The sequence below is a fragment of the Notechis scutatus genome, chromosome 12 (assembly GCF_049901735.1).
Source record: "Notechis scutatus isolate UNSWTSFEM ecotype Mainland chromosome 12, rNotScu1.2, whole genome shotgun sequence".
In the NCBI taxonomy this organism is placed as follows: Eukaryota; Metazoa; Chordata; class Lepidosauria; order Squamata; family Elapidae; genus Notechis; species Notechis scutatus.
In genome coordinates this window covers 1582782-1596047 of record NC_142020.1, presented here as the reverse complement: position 1 = coordinate 1596047, position 13266 = coordinate 1582782, and the positions used below count along the sequence as shown (strand labels likewise).

Sequence of the window (13266 nt, the reverse complement as noted above, 5' to 3'; positions counted from 1 at the left end):
ACCGGTTCGGTGGAGGTGGCAGGGCAAGGATACTGTAAAATCTCCAGTCAGAGGTGGGATTTGCCAGTTCTCCGAACTACTCAACATTTCTGCTACTGGTTCTCCAGAACTGGTCAGAACCTGCTGAATTACCACCTCTGGGTGTCTGAGAATAAAGCTCTATGTTTTTCAGGAGCTCTGCTGCTCAAATTTGAAATTTTAAGGTGAAGGTATATCCTGTCACCTCTGAGAAGGTCAGGCTCCTTCCACAACAAAGTTACTAGCCATTATGGCTCACACGATAAAAGGACGTTGTTGGGGGATTCTGAAGTCAGACGCTGAATTGTAATGCCTGCTCTCCTTTGAATTCAGTCCTTTTAGCATCATAATGGCAACCGAGGGAGAGTCTTATGGATCAGCAGTGAGCCCCGAGTTTACCTTTCAGCATTTGTACTGTGTGTGTTTGATGTCTTTTCTGTACAGATACCAGTTCCGAAGTCAAAGAGCAATCACGGGGCATCCCTGGCGTGGAACTTCCTGCCACAGAATTGGTGACTTCGCCGAATCAGAATTCACACAACCACCTTGGGCTTGATCTCGATCATGATACTGAAAGCACTGCTTTGTAAAAAAAAGAATAAAATCACTCCAAAGCAGCCTTTTCTATCCCAATGAAAACCTAACCAGTCCAGGATTCACAGTGAGGAGCTTTAAAACAAAGAAGAAGACAAAGTAGGAATGGTACCACTGCCTGCCTCATGTCTTCTGAGAAGACATGTGATCGTTAAAAGGAGAGTTTAATGACCTGTATCCTGAGACCAAGCTGCCTAAGCTAACATTGGGTGTTCTGGCTGTTGCTAAACCTTATATGAGAAGCTTGATTGCTGCTGTTAACCAAGACGGCCCTTGCCAGAAAGTTCTGAGAAGAATCCAAAGCAATGCATGTGTAATGGAAATCATAACCCTTTCAAGACCTCTGTTGAGCTCTTCTTCTTTGTCCGTATCAAAGAGACGCATGCAAGAGACGTGCTATCTCCGATACGCTGCAGACTTTGTTAAAAGTATGAACCAAAAAATTGCTACAGGTGCAGAAGATGACTGCTGGTTATCGGTCACTTTTCTAAATGGTGGATAGATGTATTCTTGTGCCTTGATGGACGACACTGTAGAAGGAAATGTACTGTCTCTCTAACCATTTCAGTGCTATTCTTTTTTAAAATATGGTTCTTTACCCCTTTTTTTTCATAGATATTTGTATTAACCCTTCTGCTCTGGTTTCTGTAACTTCCATAGGCAGCTGCTGTCTAGCTGAACTCTGGATAATGTGTATTGCTATAAATGAGTTGAACTTTGAAAGTTATTTTGGATATCTTGTTGGGTTCATCTGCCGAGTAAAATTATTCTCTTTTTTTGTCACTGTAAAACCAATTTATTGTAATTTTCCTACCCAAGAACTGTATTTTCCCCCTAATTCACCAGTGAATGAAATTGCTTGGGAAGTGAAGCAGTGTCACCCCAGAAAAAAAGAAAAAGGGAATAATTTGGCAAGAACCTGGGAGATGCTCGGATGTATAGACCACCAAGAAGCATTTGCCTCTAATTTCTCCCATACCCAATTACTTTTAGTTATAAGGGGTCAAGACCCAAAGAATGAGAATTTCAACAACTCTGGAGAGTCACTAATCTCTCAGCCCTGATTTGAAAGAATGCCAGCACACTCCTCTCCAGTCCTCCTGACAACTTTATTGCTTGCTTTGTTTTCCCTCCGCATGGATGAAGTTCTCAGGCCAACTCCATCCCAGGACTTTGGGATTTGTAAATACATCTTTAGACACATTGATAGGTAGCTTCTCTGTAGGATTTCATGTAGACATATGAGTAGGAGTAGGCCATACTATTTCTGGGGAGGAGAAAGGGAAGTGGAAGAAAAAGGAAACATTATTTTTCCAACACTTTTACAAGCAATAACCAGAAGAGCACCTGTATTTTCTTTGGTGCATGCACACTGTGTGTGTGTACGTGTGCACTCTCCCTCCAGGGACTCCAGGAACTAATCAGAGTGTGCATACATGTTGCCTTTATGTCTCGGGTTGGCCAAAGTGTGTGTGTGTGTGTGTGTGTGTGTTCACTCTATAGGAGTGTGCCGAATGACCAGGAGGCTGAGAGTGGGCCTCTCCAACCTTCCCAGCTCCTGCCCAAAGCTCCCCCCTTCAGATGCATTTGGATGCAAGTTCTCATATATTCTTTTTCCATTATCCCCAGGAGCCTACCTATTACAGTCATAAATCATGACGGTTGTAAACTTGGTCATTATGTGACCAACCTGATTTTACAATCTTTTTTGTGGCAGCTATTACACAAACCCATTGTTCCCTATGGGGCATTTTTGCCAAAACCCAGAAGTGAACCACCTGTTTTCATCAAAAACATAAATTGCAGTCTTGTAACTTAGGGACATTGAGGATGGCCATAAATGCAAGCTGGTTGTGAAGTGCCCAAAATTCAGCTATATGACTGGGGGAGGAGGGCTGGTTGTCAGAACTTTGGAACCGAATCATGAGGATCTTCTGGGAGATCCATGGTAGCTTTTTATGGTGGCTCAGCGACTAGTCCTAAGGCAGGACTACCAGTATCACGCACAAAGCTTTTTTCAATATGGTTGGGCTAAAGGTTTGGCTCTCGGCATTTGTAATTATAGCTTGTCCTCAAGACTCATGGAGCCTGCCCATTACGGTTGCATGTCTTGACAGCTGCTAGCTGCATGGTGGAGTTCTTGAAGTGGGTGCCATTTTGTCTGGGGCTATGTGCTTTTTAATTCACAAAACAGCAACTGTGTTTGGGTCGCCGCTGCACAGCCGGGGATGGACTGTTTCATTTCACTACCTTTGCAAGGTCGGCGCAATGCTTGTTCAGAAGCTTTCACACAGCTGTGGAGACGTCATTGTTAAGGCAGCAAAGGGATCCATTTATCTGGCAGCCACCATTTTTCTTCCCCGCCCACAAGCAGGCAGCACAAAATGGCTGCCATGTTCGTGGCCCAGGGATGTCATGGGCTGCCTTCCTTCCATGGCACGAAGTCCGGAGAGCTTCAAAAGGTAGGTGTGAGGGAACAGGGCCAAGCACTGTATGGTCCTGGTGGGGTGGGATGGTGGGGAGAGAAGCCCTGCAGCATCCCTGTAGCTGGTTGTGAGGGAACAATTCCAGAAGTTGCTGCCATTTTGTCCCTCCCTCCTTCCCCAACATGAAGAAATAACGTGGGGCGTGATTAGCATGTGTGGAGGAGGCCCAAGCGGAGGGGTGGGGTGGGGAGGGCAGTGGGTGCTGCAGTGGCCCTGTGGTGGGTCATTAGGGCGGATGACCACTGGGCCCCCGCAGCCATCGTAGTTTGAAATGGTCATATGTAATTTAGGGGCATCTCTTGTAACTGTTCATTGAGCAACCTTGTTAACGATTAAAATAAGTCCCTTTCTTACGCCGTGATCTTTGCATCGAACATTTTCTTCGGAGGCTCCCTTTTCTCCATCCACCCACCCGATTTTAACTGAAAGATGTTGGGGTCTTAAAAACAAGCTGGGGCAGGGATGGAAGGATAAATGGAATATATTGCCAAGATCATCTAATTGTGTTTAAAATAGAGGCCTCCAAACTTGGCAGCTTTAAGGCCTGTGGACTTCAACTCCCAAAATTCCTCACCCAGGGTGGGTTTTCTTAATGGCTGGCTAAAGAATTCTGGGAGTTGAAGTCCACAGGCCTTAAAGTTGCCTATTTTGGAGGCCCTTGCACTTAAGCTGCAAAGCACCAGCTTTCCAAGCATAAACCATCTATCTCTCTACGTCTTCAGTTTCAAGTAGAATCTACAGCTTTCTAGCAAAATGGTGACTTGCTTGGTCCCAGTGGAGCCCTGTGGAAGCTTCCTGTCGACCAGGAGCTGCCTTGGAGCCTGGCCGAGGAGGGAGACTTTCCTTTTGGGCTGGGGATTGTCTGGTCCACCTTGGGGGGGCTCCCCTCTGGGCAGAAGAGCTACCTGAATCCATTTGTGGCTGCAAAGGCTTCTTGTACATCTTCAGAAATTCTGCCGGGCTCAGACATTCTTGGCTCCTGCACAAATACTGGATCGTTTCTGCTGGGATCAGCAGCTCCGGCACAGCGGTGTGGAGGCACTCGCTCAGGTCTTTGTTGCCCATCTTGAGAGGCGAAAGGAAGCACAGCAGATTTAATCCCATGGCATTTGTTCTGGAATGAGTGTGTGCCTTGACTTACTTGGTCAGGCTTTTCTGTTTTATCCAATGCTGCTCTTAAGACTGGCCTTTCAAAGCTCGGCCTAAAATAAACTTACAGATTGAAGCATAGGGACTGGGAGCTGAAAGGAAGCTCCCAATTTGGATTGTGCAGAATTGACTTAAGCTTAGGTAACATCTATATATTTTCTGGGATCCTATTTTTTAAAATAATCCTGCCCGTAAACAAAACACAAGAGAACCCAGATTCTGTGTCTCCATGACCAGGATACTGGCTCTTTCAAGAAAATCAATATTTTTAAATGAAATCACATTAATGCATCAGAGCCCCTAAGAACGATTACAAGTAAGAAACTAAAAACAGAGTCCCCATCATGCCCTTGGCACTATCTCATGTATGTCCCCAAGTTCTTCCCTACATGTTGGCATTGTTAACTTAGAATATGTCAAAATTGGAACTGCAAGCCTGTTAACTAGCCAAAACACAGGAAAGAACTGGCTTCTGAAGAAATGGAGGAGACATTCAGTATCTTGACCAAAGCAGGGAGGTGTAAGCAAGTGAAATGCCAAATTTCTTGATTATCAGGATTTGGTGTGCTACTTATGCCATCTCAGAGTCTTGGCAAAAAGCTGGAGAGATCTTCTGGCTACAGAAATGTACATTTCTACCAACTTTGTCCCAAATGAAGGAGATCCACTGTTGGAATGCATTATCCTTATGTGCAGGCAAGTCTACTTTGGATCAGATGCTGGTCCTGGGAAAATGAACCTGATGCCAGAGAGATGAAGGGATCTGCTCTCACCTTGAGTGTTGCAAGATACACTCCCATCTTGAGAATAAGTGTAAGACACTCAGTAATAACTTCTTCTGTGGTTTGGCTCTGGGTAACATCTTCCAAAGTTACAGGGACTTCCAATTTGGTGGCATTCCACTGTGAGAAAAGTCTGGTGGGGATGTTGTGAGACATTACCATTATCTTAATATCTCGTAATAAAGCCCTAAAAGGGAGAAAGAAACCCTATTAAACCCATAGGTCTCTGCACACACATTGTGCACACACTTGCATCCATGTTGTATCAAAATCAAGATATTTAAGGCTTGTAGCTACCTACCAATGAGGGGTCACATCAGAGGCACTGACTACATTGCCCAGGGGCATGGGAGGTTGCCTCCCAAGTATTTATATAGCGCTTCCTGTTCTAAAACTCCTGAGGTGGTTTACAATAATTGTGAAAACAAGATAAAAACAGGATAAAAACTAAGTGGAAACAATCTACAAGAAGCTTCTCAGCAGCTGGGGAAAGGCAGTATGAAAGTAGAACTTTTTCAGAGAACCTAACAACTAGTTCCGCAAGACAGGATCCTTCCAGTGACGACCGAACCCCCTTTCTCTTCCAGGTTTGATGCAGGATGTTTTTATTCCAACTGGATGTTGAACCTTCAGTAGGTTGTCATGTGAGCTATCCAGGTCAAGGGAGAAATCTAAACATTTCTCTGAATTCTCTGCTCATAAATCCTCGCCCTGTGAATCAGACCAAGCCTGCTCCTGATCCCACCACAGGTCTTACGGAGTTCATAACCTTCCTCTCCTGGCTGAACCTCCCAGGTGTGCTTTCACCTGTGTCTGAAAATAGGGTTGAGGAATCTGATGCCCTCCAGAATTTGCTAGATGCCAATGCCCACCCAGGACACTCAAATTGCCTAGGAACTGTAAATTGGTGGCCTTTGATTGGCTACAGCTTCCCCACCCCTTAGATAAGGTGACATTTTCTCCATCGTGGGGTCTTTGCTGCTCTCCCTGGATGTTTTGTTGCAGACTTTTCATTACCAAGCTATGTAACATCCTCAGTGCTAGTAGGAAGTGTTCTTCCCTATCTTATTCACACACCCAAATGCTGGGAGCGATGGAAGGCTTTTCTTTCCATTGGTGTTGCTGGGCCTTCTACTTTCTGCTGCTGCTTCTCTTAGTTTAGTTTTTTTTTTTGGCTTTGCTTTTAGCTGTTTTAAAGCCATCAACCATCTGTGAGTACTGGTGAAGAGGTTATGGGATGCTCTGTTTATCAGTTTGTACCTTGCAATTCACTTACTATAACTGTATTTTTAAACTTTACTTTTCACCTTGCAATTTTGTAATAATAAAAGCACAGATAAATATATATAAATACATGTTCATTCGGTGCAATCTTTCAGCCAAGGGCATCATCCATTCTTCAGACTTTCCAACTTTCCAACTGTGTAGAGAGACTTGGGCATCTTCCAGAAGTCCCTCTGCCCTGTGGCTGAGATGCCCCCCCCCGGCCTCCCCTCAGCTCTCCTCCCTGGTGGACTTGCTTGACTTACGCTGCTCCCTGATGTTCAAAGAGGGCCAGGTCCATGAGGATGTGGTAGAGGGTGCCGCTGGAGGCCTGAGGAGAATGGAAGAGCATCAGGATATGAAGTTCTGAAGGTGTTTCCACTCAATTCTGCTATTCTGTATTGGAAGTGATGTTTTCAGAAACTTCTGGTGAGGGATTTTCTTAACTCTGCAGGTGACCAAACTACGTTGTGCCTGTAATACTCAGTATGTTTGATTATGGATTGATGCTTAAATTGGATGTAGGTTTTATCGGCATTTCAACTAAACTACACAATTCAGCTAAAGGGTTTTTCATTTTCTTCTGATACTCTTAAATATTTGCTTGACCTACCTCCAGAATGTGGAGTATGCTCTGGGAGTAGATGAGAAGGACCCCGGAGGCTGCTTCCCCCAAATGGGATCGTGAAATCTTCTGGAAAAGCTGTTCATGATAGTCTTTAAAAAGGAAGTGGGAAAGATCAATAGATCAGCTCAGAATCCCCCCAAAAAGCAGATGGGGTGGGAGGAAAGGTAGGAGTCCAGTGCCTGCTGGTCGGGGCTTGTTCCCAGCTTTCTCACTGGTGTCAGCAGGATCTGCTGCATCTGCCTATAGGCTGTGGAGGAGACAGAGTGTCATGCCCGATGATTCAGAGATACACAATCATACTAATGGATTAATCGGTTTCAAAAAGCAATTTCACAATTGGGCATGTGATGAAAAAGGGCAGTTATGAATTGGGTTAGCTTTCCAGGGACTGCTAGAATAGCAATGCTGGCTGTGGTTTCTGGGCATTGTGATTAGGCTATAACTGGAGGGCCACAAATTCCCCACCTCTGCTGCATTTGAACAAATAGACTTGACAAACTTTAGGTATTGGTTTAAATACGATTTGTTGAACCCTGTGATAAATCTGCCTTAAAAGCCACCTGTAGTGAATAAGAGGGGGTGGCCTTGAACGGAGGGAAGATCCACCAGCAAGGAAAGGATGAAATAAAGGAGGCTTGAGCCCAGGCCAAAAAGGGGGATTACAAAAACGCCTCAGACAGCCTCCCCCTCCAATTTTCATGAAGACAGACGAAGGGAAGTTCTGTCATGCCTCTGGTGGAGACTGACTCTGAGGGAGAGGAGGAACAGCCGACACAGGGAGGAGAGGTGAGGTGTGGCTCCGGAGGCTGTGGAGGAGGCTGGGGAAGGGCAGAGGCTGGGTGGGCAGTCAGAGGAGGACCCAGGCCCATCCCCTCTCCGTCCTAGGGCACGCAGGGAGGAGAGGATAAAGGAGAGACATGGTCTACTCGGGAGGAGAGGGCCTTGATTGTCCTCCAGCCCTTATCTTGCCTGGTTTGTGTTGCTTTTTTTCCTCCTCCTTGTAACTGCTTGTGTGGGAGTAATTTGTCTTCAGTCAAGGATATTCAGAGCTTGGAAGCCAAGTGAAGGAATAAAAGGGGCTTCGCCTGTTTTCTGTGACTGGGTTTGGTTTGTATCCCACCCTTGGGTCATCACAAGTTCATTCAGACTTGCAAGGCACTGTTACTACAGTTGTTCTGATCAAAGTAGGTGTAGGTCTACACCAGGGGTCTCCAACCTTGGCCACTTTAAGACTTGTGGACTTCAACTCCCAGAGTTCCTCAGCCAGCTTTGCTGGCTGAGGAACTCTGGGAGTTGAAGTCCACAAGTCTTAAAGTGGCCAAGGTTGGAGACCCCTGGTCTACATGGTGTCTGTTTCTTAGTCTGGTCTACCTGATAGGGCGGGATTCAAAATTAAGGTTATTACCAGCATTGTCTTCACAGTGACAAACACTGGTCTTCAATGGAGATGAGAGAGTGAGATAGGCAGACCTCCCCCCAGCCAGACAAGGCTCATGAAGGCCTCCCCATCTGGGGAAATCTGGCCAGCTGGGGAGCTTCAGATTGCTGTGGAAGAGGACAAGCAGAGATTTCATTAAGAGTGCTGTGGAAGAGGGCAAGCAGAGATTTCATTAAGATCTTGGAACCTTTCCCTCACGAAGAGCATCCAGGGACTTCATGGCCTTTAACAAGGGAAGCTCTGTCTTTCGAAGGTCATGGTGAGACTGACGGCAATACCTGTGATTTCACTCTCACTGGCATCTTCTTGCAGCATTGCAACAAAGATCAGCCGGTGAAGCAGAAATTTCTGTGGGGGGGAAAAGCGCCAAAAGATTTAGCCTCCGTACTTTAGGGCTTGGTTTTCCCCACTATTTGAAACTCTGTCAAACAGTCCAATGTTGCAGAAATAATCCATCACTTATCTTTATAAATATTTTGGTATGTCTCCCCAAAATCCATCAAAACACAGGATATAGAAAAACCAAAACTCTAGAAAGGATAGAGAAAAAAACAAAACTCTAGAAAGAAAGCCGGGTGCTCAAAAGGGAAAACAAAGAGCTTAGGAGGCAGAATCTGGAGATTCAACCCTCTCTGTCCTCAGCACACTGAACCATTAAGGAAGCAGTTGGATTTTAGTCTAAAGTTACAGCAATTTGTAGTGAGTTTATAGTTCCGGGCATGTGCCATGCAAATCCAAGCCAATGGCAGACATGCCTGAATAGGAGAGGGCCAAAAAAGTCAAGATGGTGGTTGCTACCACATGGATGAAGCCCCAAGAGGTGGCAGCCATCATCTTTGGTGTTTTTTTTTATGTCCTGCAGATGTTCCTGCACACTGGATTAGGTGGCTGCGCCCTGATTAACCTGAGTCAAACTCAGCCAAAGGCTGAATCCAGACATAATGCTAGGCCATAAGCCATGTTCCATATACACATGGTTTTACATGCTCTAATGCAAGAGTCTCTAAACCTGACAACTTTTAAGACGTGGACTTAAAGCTGCTGCTGGGAAATTCTGAAGTCCACAAGTCTTAAAGTTGCCAAGTTTGGAGACCCCTGCTCTAACACCTTATAATGCGAGCCTTGTGATCAGATCAGAGGTGTTCAGGAAACATTGCAGCCCCCTTTGTCTTCTTCATTTGTGCAGAAGCAGCTGGACACAACTGTGTTTTGGGCCAGAGCAGGGAAAACGAAAAAGAACAAATGGCTTTTCTGATGGCCACTGACCAGCAGAAAAGGCCCCAAGGACATCTCCAGAGGGTGAGAAAAACCCGGCTGAAACCGGTCAGAGGAACCTTCAAGATGAGAGTAAAACAGGGCAAGGTAGCCAGGGGAAACTTGGATTCCAGGCATGGTTTCCCTCCAGGATTGGTCCTCCAGTCCAGCCGACAGTCCTGGGATCTCCAAGTGGTCTCCCATCCACAGACTCAGTGGGGCAGCCCTCTCAGCCAAAATATGGCCAACTGGGCCAGCTCTGCAGAACCCTCCTGGCTAGGTTTTGACAACCCACCAAGCTGTGGGGTTCAGTAAGTGCAATACGGTTTGGCCCGGTGCCAAACCGAAACCCACCAACCCTCTGAGGCTGTGGTGCCAGGGCCCAAAAGGACTGCCACATCTGGAAAAAGAGGCACTACCCCCCCACCCCAGGACCACTGGCCTCCTCATACCTTCATCTGCTGCCGCCGCCTCTCCTCTAGGGCACTAAGCAGGGTGTTTCTGGCCACTGTGGGCATCACGTCAGCCATCCTGCTATGGCAGACTGTTCCAGAACCTTCAAGGAACCAACCCGCCAGCCTGGCATGGCAGTTATCTTCTAAGCACCTCCCTGGAATTGGCAGTTGGGAGCCTCTGGCTCACCTGAGCGGCCTGGAGCTCTGAGCAGGAGGAAGATGGGAGGCCAAGGAGACCATCACCCAGTACACCAGAGGGGCTTCTGCTGTGAGGACCTTAGCCTGTGGGCTCCTGGGGAGAGAAGCCCACCCCAAAGAAGCCTCGCCCAGGGCTGGGCAGCTCTTCAGGTCAGAAAGGGGTTCCAGAGCCCTCCCCCTCTACCACCACCACCACCCCCAAATATCCTGCCTTGCAACCCCAACCCTTTGTTTCCTGCCACCTGGAACAAACAAAGGATTTTGCTTTTTCTACACAATAGACTTTTAGATACTTTTGCTACCTGGAATTTTAGGTAGGTGAGAACTTTTGTTTTGTATATCATCTTTATTATTATTTTTTATAACAATTAAGATGGCAAACTTCTCCAACACACCTTCCACCTCCTACTTCCCCCACAACAACCACCCTGTGAGGTGAGCTGGGCTGAGAGGGAGCGACTGGCCCAAGGTCACCCCACGGCTTTCAATGGCTAAGGTGGGACTTGAAACTCACAGACTCCTGCCTTTGCTTTCACCACTAGGCCAAACTGGCTTTTTCCACAACTACACAATAGACAATAGTATTCTGAAAGCCCTTGAACCAGAGGTGGGATTCAGCAGGTTCTGACCAGTTCTGGAGAACCGGTATTAGCGGAAATTTTGAGTAGTTTGGAGAACCGGCAAATCCCACCTCTGGCTGGCCCCGCCAACCTCATCTCTTCTCTGCCTCCCATCGAGTCCCAGCTGATCGGCTGGGTCTAAAACACACAAACTAGAAGCCCACCCCAAAGAAGCCTCGCCCAGGGCTGGGCAGCTCTTCAGGTCAGAAAGGGGTTCCAGAGCCCTTCCCCTCTCCCCCCAATATCCTGCCTTGCTTGCAACCCCAACCCTTTGTTTCCTGCCACCTGGAACAAACAAAGGATTTTGCTTTTCTACACAATAGACTTTTAGATACTTTTGCTACCTGGAATTTTAGGTAGGTGAGAACTTTTGTTTGTATATCATCTTTATTATTATTTTTTATAACAATTAAGATGGCAAACTTCTCCAACACACCTTCCACCTCCTACTTCCCCCACAACAACCACCCTGTGAGGTGAGCTGGGCTGAGAGGGAGCGACTGGCCCAAGGTCACCCCACGGCTTTCAATGGCTAAGGTGGGACTTGAAACTCACAGACTTCTGCCTTTGCTTTCACCACTAGGCCAAACTGGCTTTTTCCACAACTACACAATAGACAACGTATTCTGGAAAGCCCTTGAACCAGAGGTGGGATTCTGCATGTTCTGACCAGTTCTGGAGAACCGGTATTAGCGGAAATTTTGAGTAGTTTGGAGAACCGGCAAATCCCACCTCTGGCTGGCCCCGCCAACCTCATCTCTTCTCTGCCTCCCATCGAGTCCCAGCTGATCGGCTGGGTCTTCTTGGTCGCCCTGCACAGGAGAAGGGAGCTGGAAAGCAGGTTAGTGGGGTGGGGCGGGGATTTTGCAGTATCCTTCCCCTGCCACGCCCACCAAGCCACGTTCACAGGACCGGTAGTAAAAAAAAATTAATCTCACCACTGCCTTGAACACCCTTTCAGGCTTTAAGAAAGATGCAAACCCAAATAAGATTTATTGTTATTAATTATCATTAGAATGGGTTAGAAAAGGTTGAGAACCACTTTGCTATGATATTGCTTTGTTATATTCACTTAACAGTGAGATGGGCAGCATATATATTTAATTAATAAATATTCACCTACAGAGAGAGGAACGTAGTCCCATCACTGTACTGGGTTGTCATGTACTAACCTTACAAGTTCTAATTTGTGGCAATGATTGTTGGTCTTTTAGGTGAGTGTGGGCTACAGGCAGTAGACCAGAAATGTTCCTAGATTATCTTTTAGGGAAGATTTGCAATCTACTCTAATTTCCAGAAAAATATTGATTGAAATTGAACTGTTTCCAATTTATTTTCACATTTTGACAAATATGTCATTTTTGTTTGATTTTTGAACAGTAGTATGGTATTTATATATACTGTACATAATGCTTACAATCAAATGTTTAAAAGTGGCAAAAGGCATATGTATTTAATGTTTACATATACCATTCATAACAATGAAATGAATTACATACATAGAAATTGTCAGAAACAATTTCTAACCATCACATGAAAAATAAGTTACACAAAAGGATTATCGTGATGCATAGTTAAATAATCTATTGGGAAATGCAAAGTAGATTATATACTTTATGACAAACTCAACACACTTGTTGATCTCTTGCAGAAATACGGTGCATTTGATATTGGTTCCTTTGTATAATGGCCACAAGAAAAACAACAAGAATGGAGAAGAACATCACTACCTGCAGAAAGAGAAATTACACCATATTTCCTTCAGTGATTATTTGATACCAAGGATGAAAGCCTTTGGGTAAATATTAAGGAAAAGAAATGATACTGCTATAGTTGTGTACTACAGGCCACCCAATCAAACTGTGGAAATAGATGAGCTCTTTGCTGATCAGTTAACCAAGGTGTGCAGGACATATACCACAGTAGTAAAGGGGGACTTTAACTATCCTGATGTCAAATGGGAAACAAACTCTGCAGTGAATGGCAGATAACATTCCTGATATGCCTGGCTGACAACTTTGTTACCCAAAAAATAGAGGAGGGAACTAGAACTATTCTGGAGCTGTACTGGACTTCATTCTTATTCATAAAAACAAAATGGTTGAGATAGTAGAAGTTGTAGGAACCTTGAGGGAGATTGACCATGTCATACTAAAATTCAACAACATAATGCAAGCACAAGTAAATGAACAAAGTCAGACTAGTATTTTATACTTTGAGAGAGAGATGACGTAAACAAACTAAGAAAAGGAAGGATTTCATGCAGGAAATCCTACAAGGAAAAAGTTCAGGATGCTTGGGAAATGCTGAAAAATGAGATAACAAAGTCTCAAATAAAAACAATACCACAGTGAAAGAAAAACAAGAGACATTAGAGCAAG

The 13266-nt window shown here is 45.4% G+C and overlaps 2 protein-coding genes across 2 annotated transcripts in view; one reads left to right on the top strand and one right to left on the bottom strand.

The window, feature by feature from the left end:
* ARHGAP17 (Rho GTPase activating protein 17) overlaps positions 1-1339 on the top strand; it is a 71770-nt gene extending 70431 nt beyond the window's left edge. The window contains 1 exon segment of the mRNA XM_087973097.1: positions 463-1339. Coding sequence (XP_087829223.1) covers positions 463-608 — 146 coding nt within the window. The 3' untranslated portion in view covers positions 609-1339.
* Positions 1340-1593: 254 nt separating this feature from the next.
* TEX47 (testis expressed 47) overlaps positions 1594-13266 on the bottom strand; it is a 33837-nt gene continuing 22164 nt past the window's right edge. The window contains exons 2-7 of the mRNA XM_087973100.1: positions 8637-8706; positions 6906-7009; positions 6559-6623; positions 5021-5216; positions 4004-4163; positions 1594-1879 (exon numbers count right to left, since the gene is read on the bottom strand). Of these exons, the coding sequence (XP_087829226.1) occupies positions 1842-1879; positions 4004-4163; positions 5021-5216; positions 6559-6623; positions 6906-7009; positions 8637-8673 (600 nt within the window). The 5' untranslated portion in view covers positions 8674-8706 and the 3' untranslated portion in view covers positions 1594-1841. The remainder of the gene's footprint in view (positions 1880-4003; positions 4164-5020; positions 5217-6558; positions 6624-6905; positions 7010-8636; positions 8707-13266) is intronic.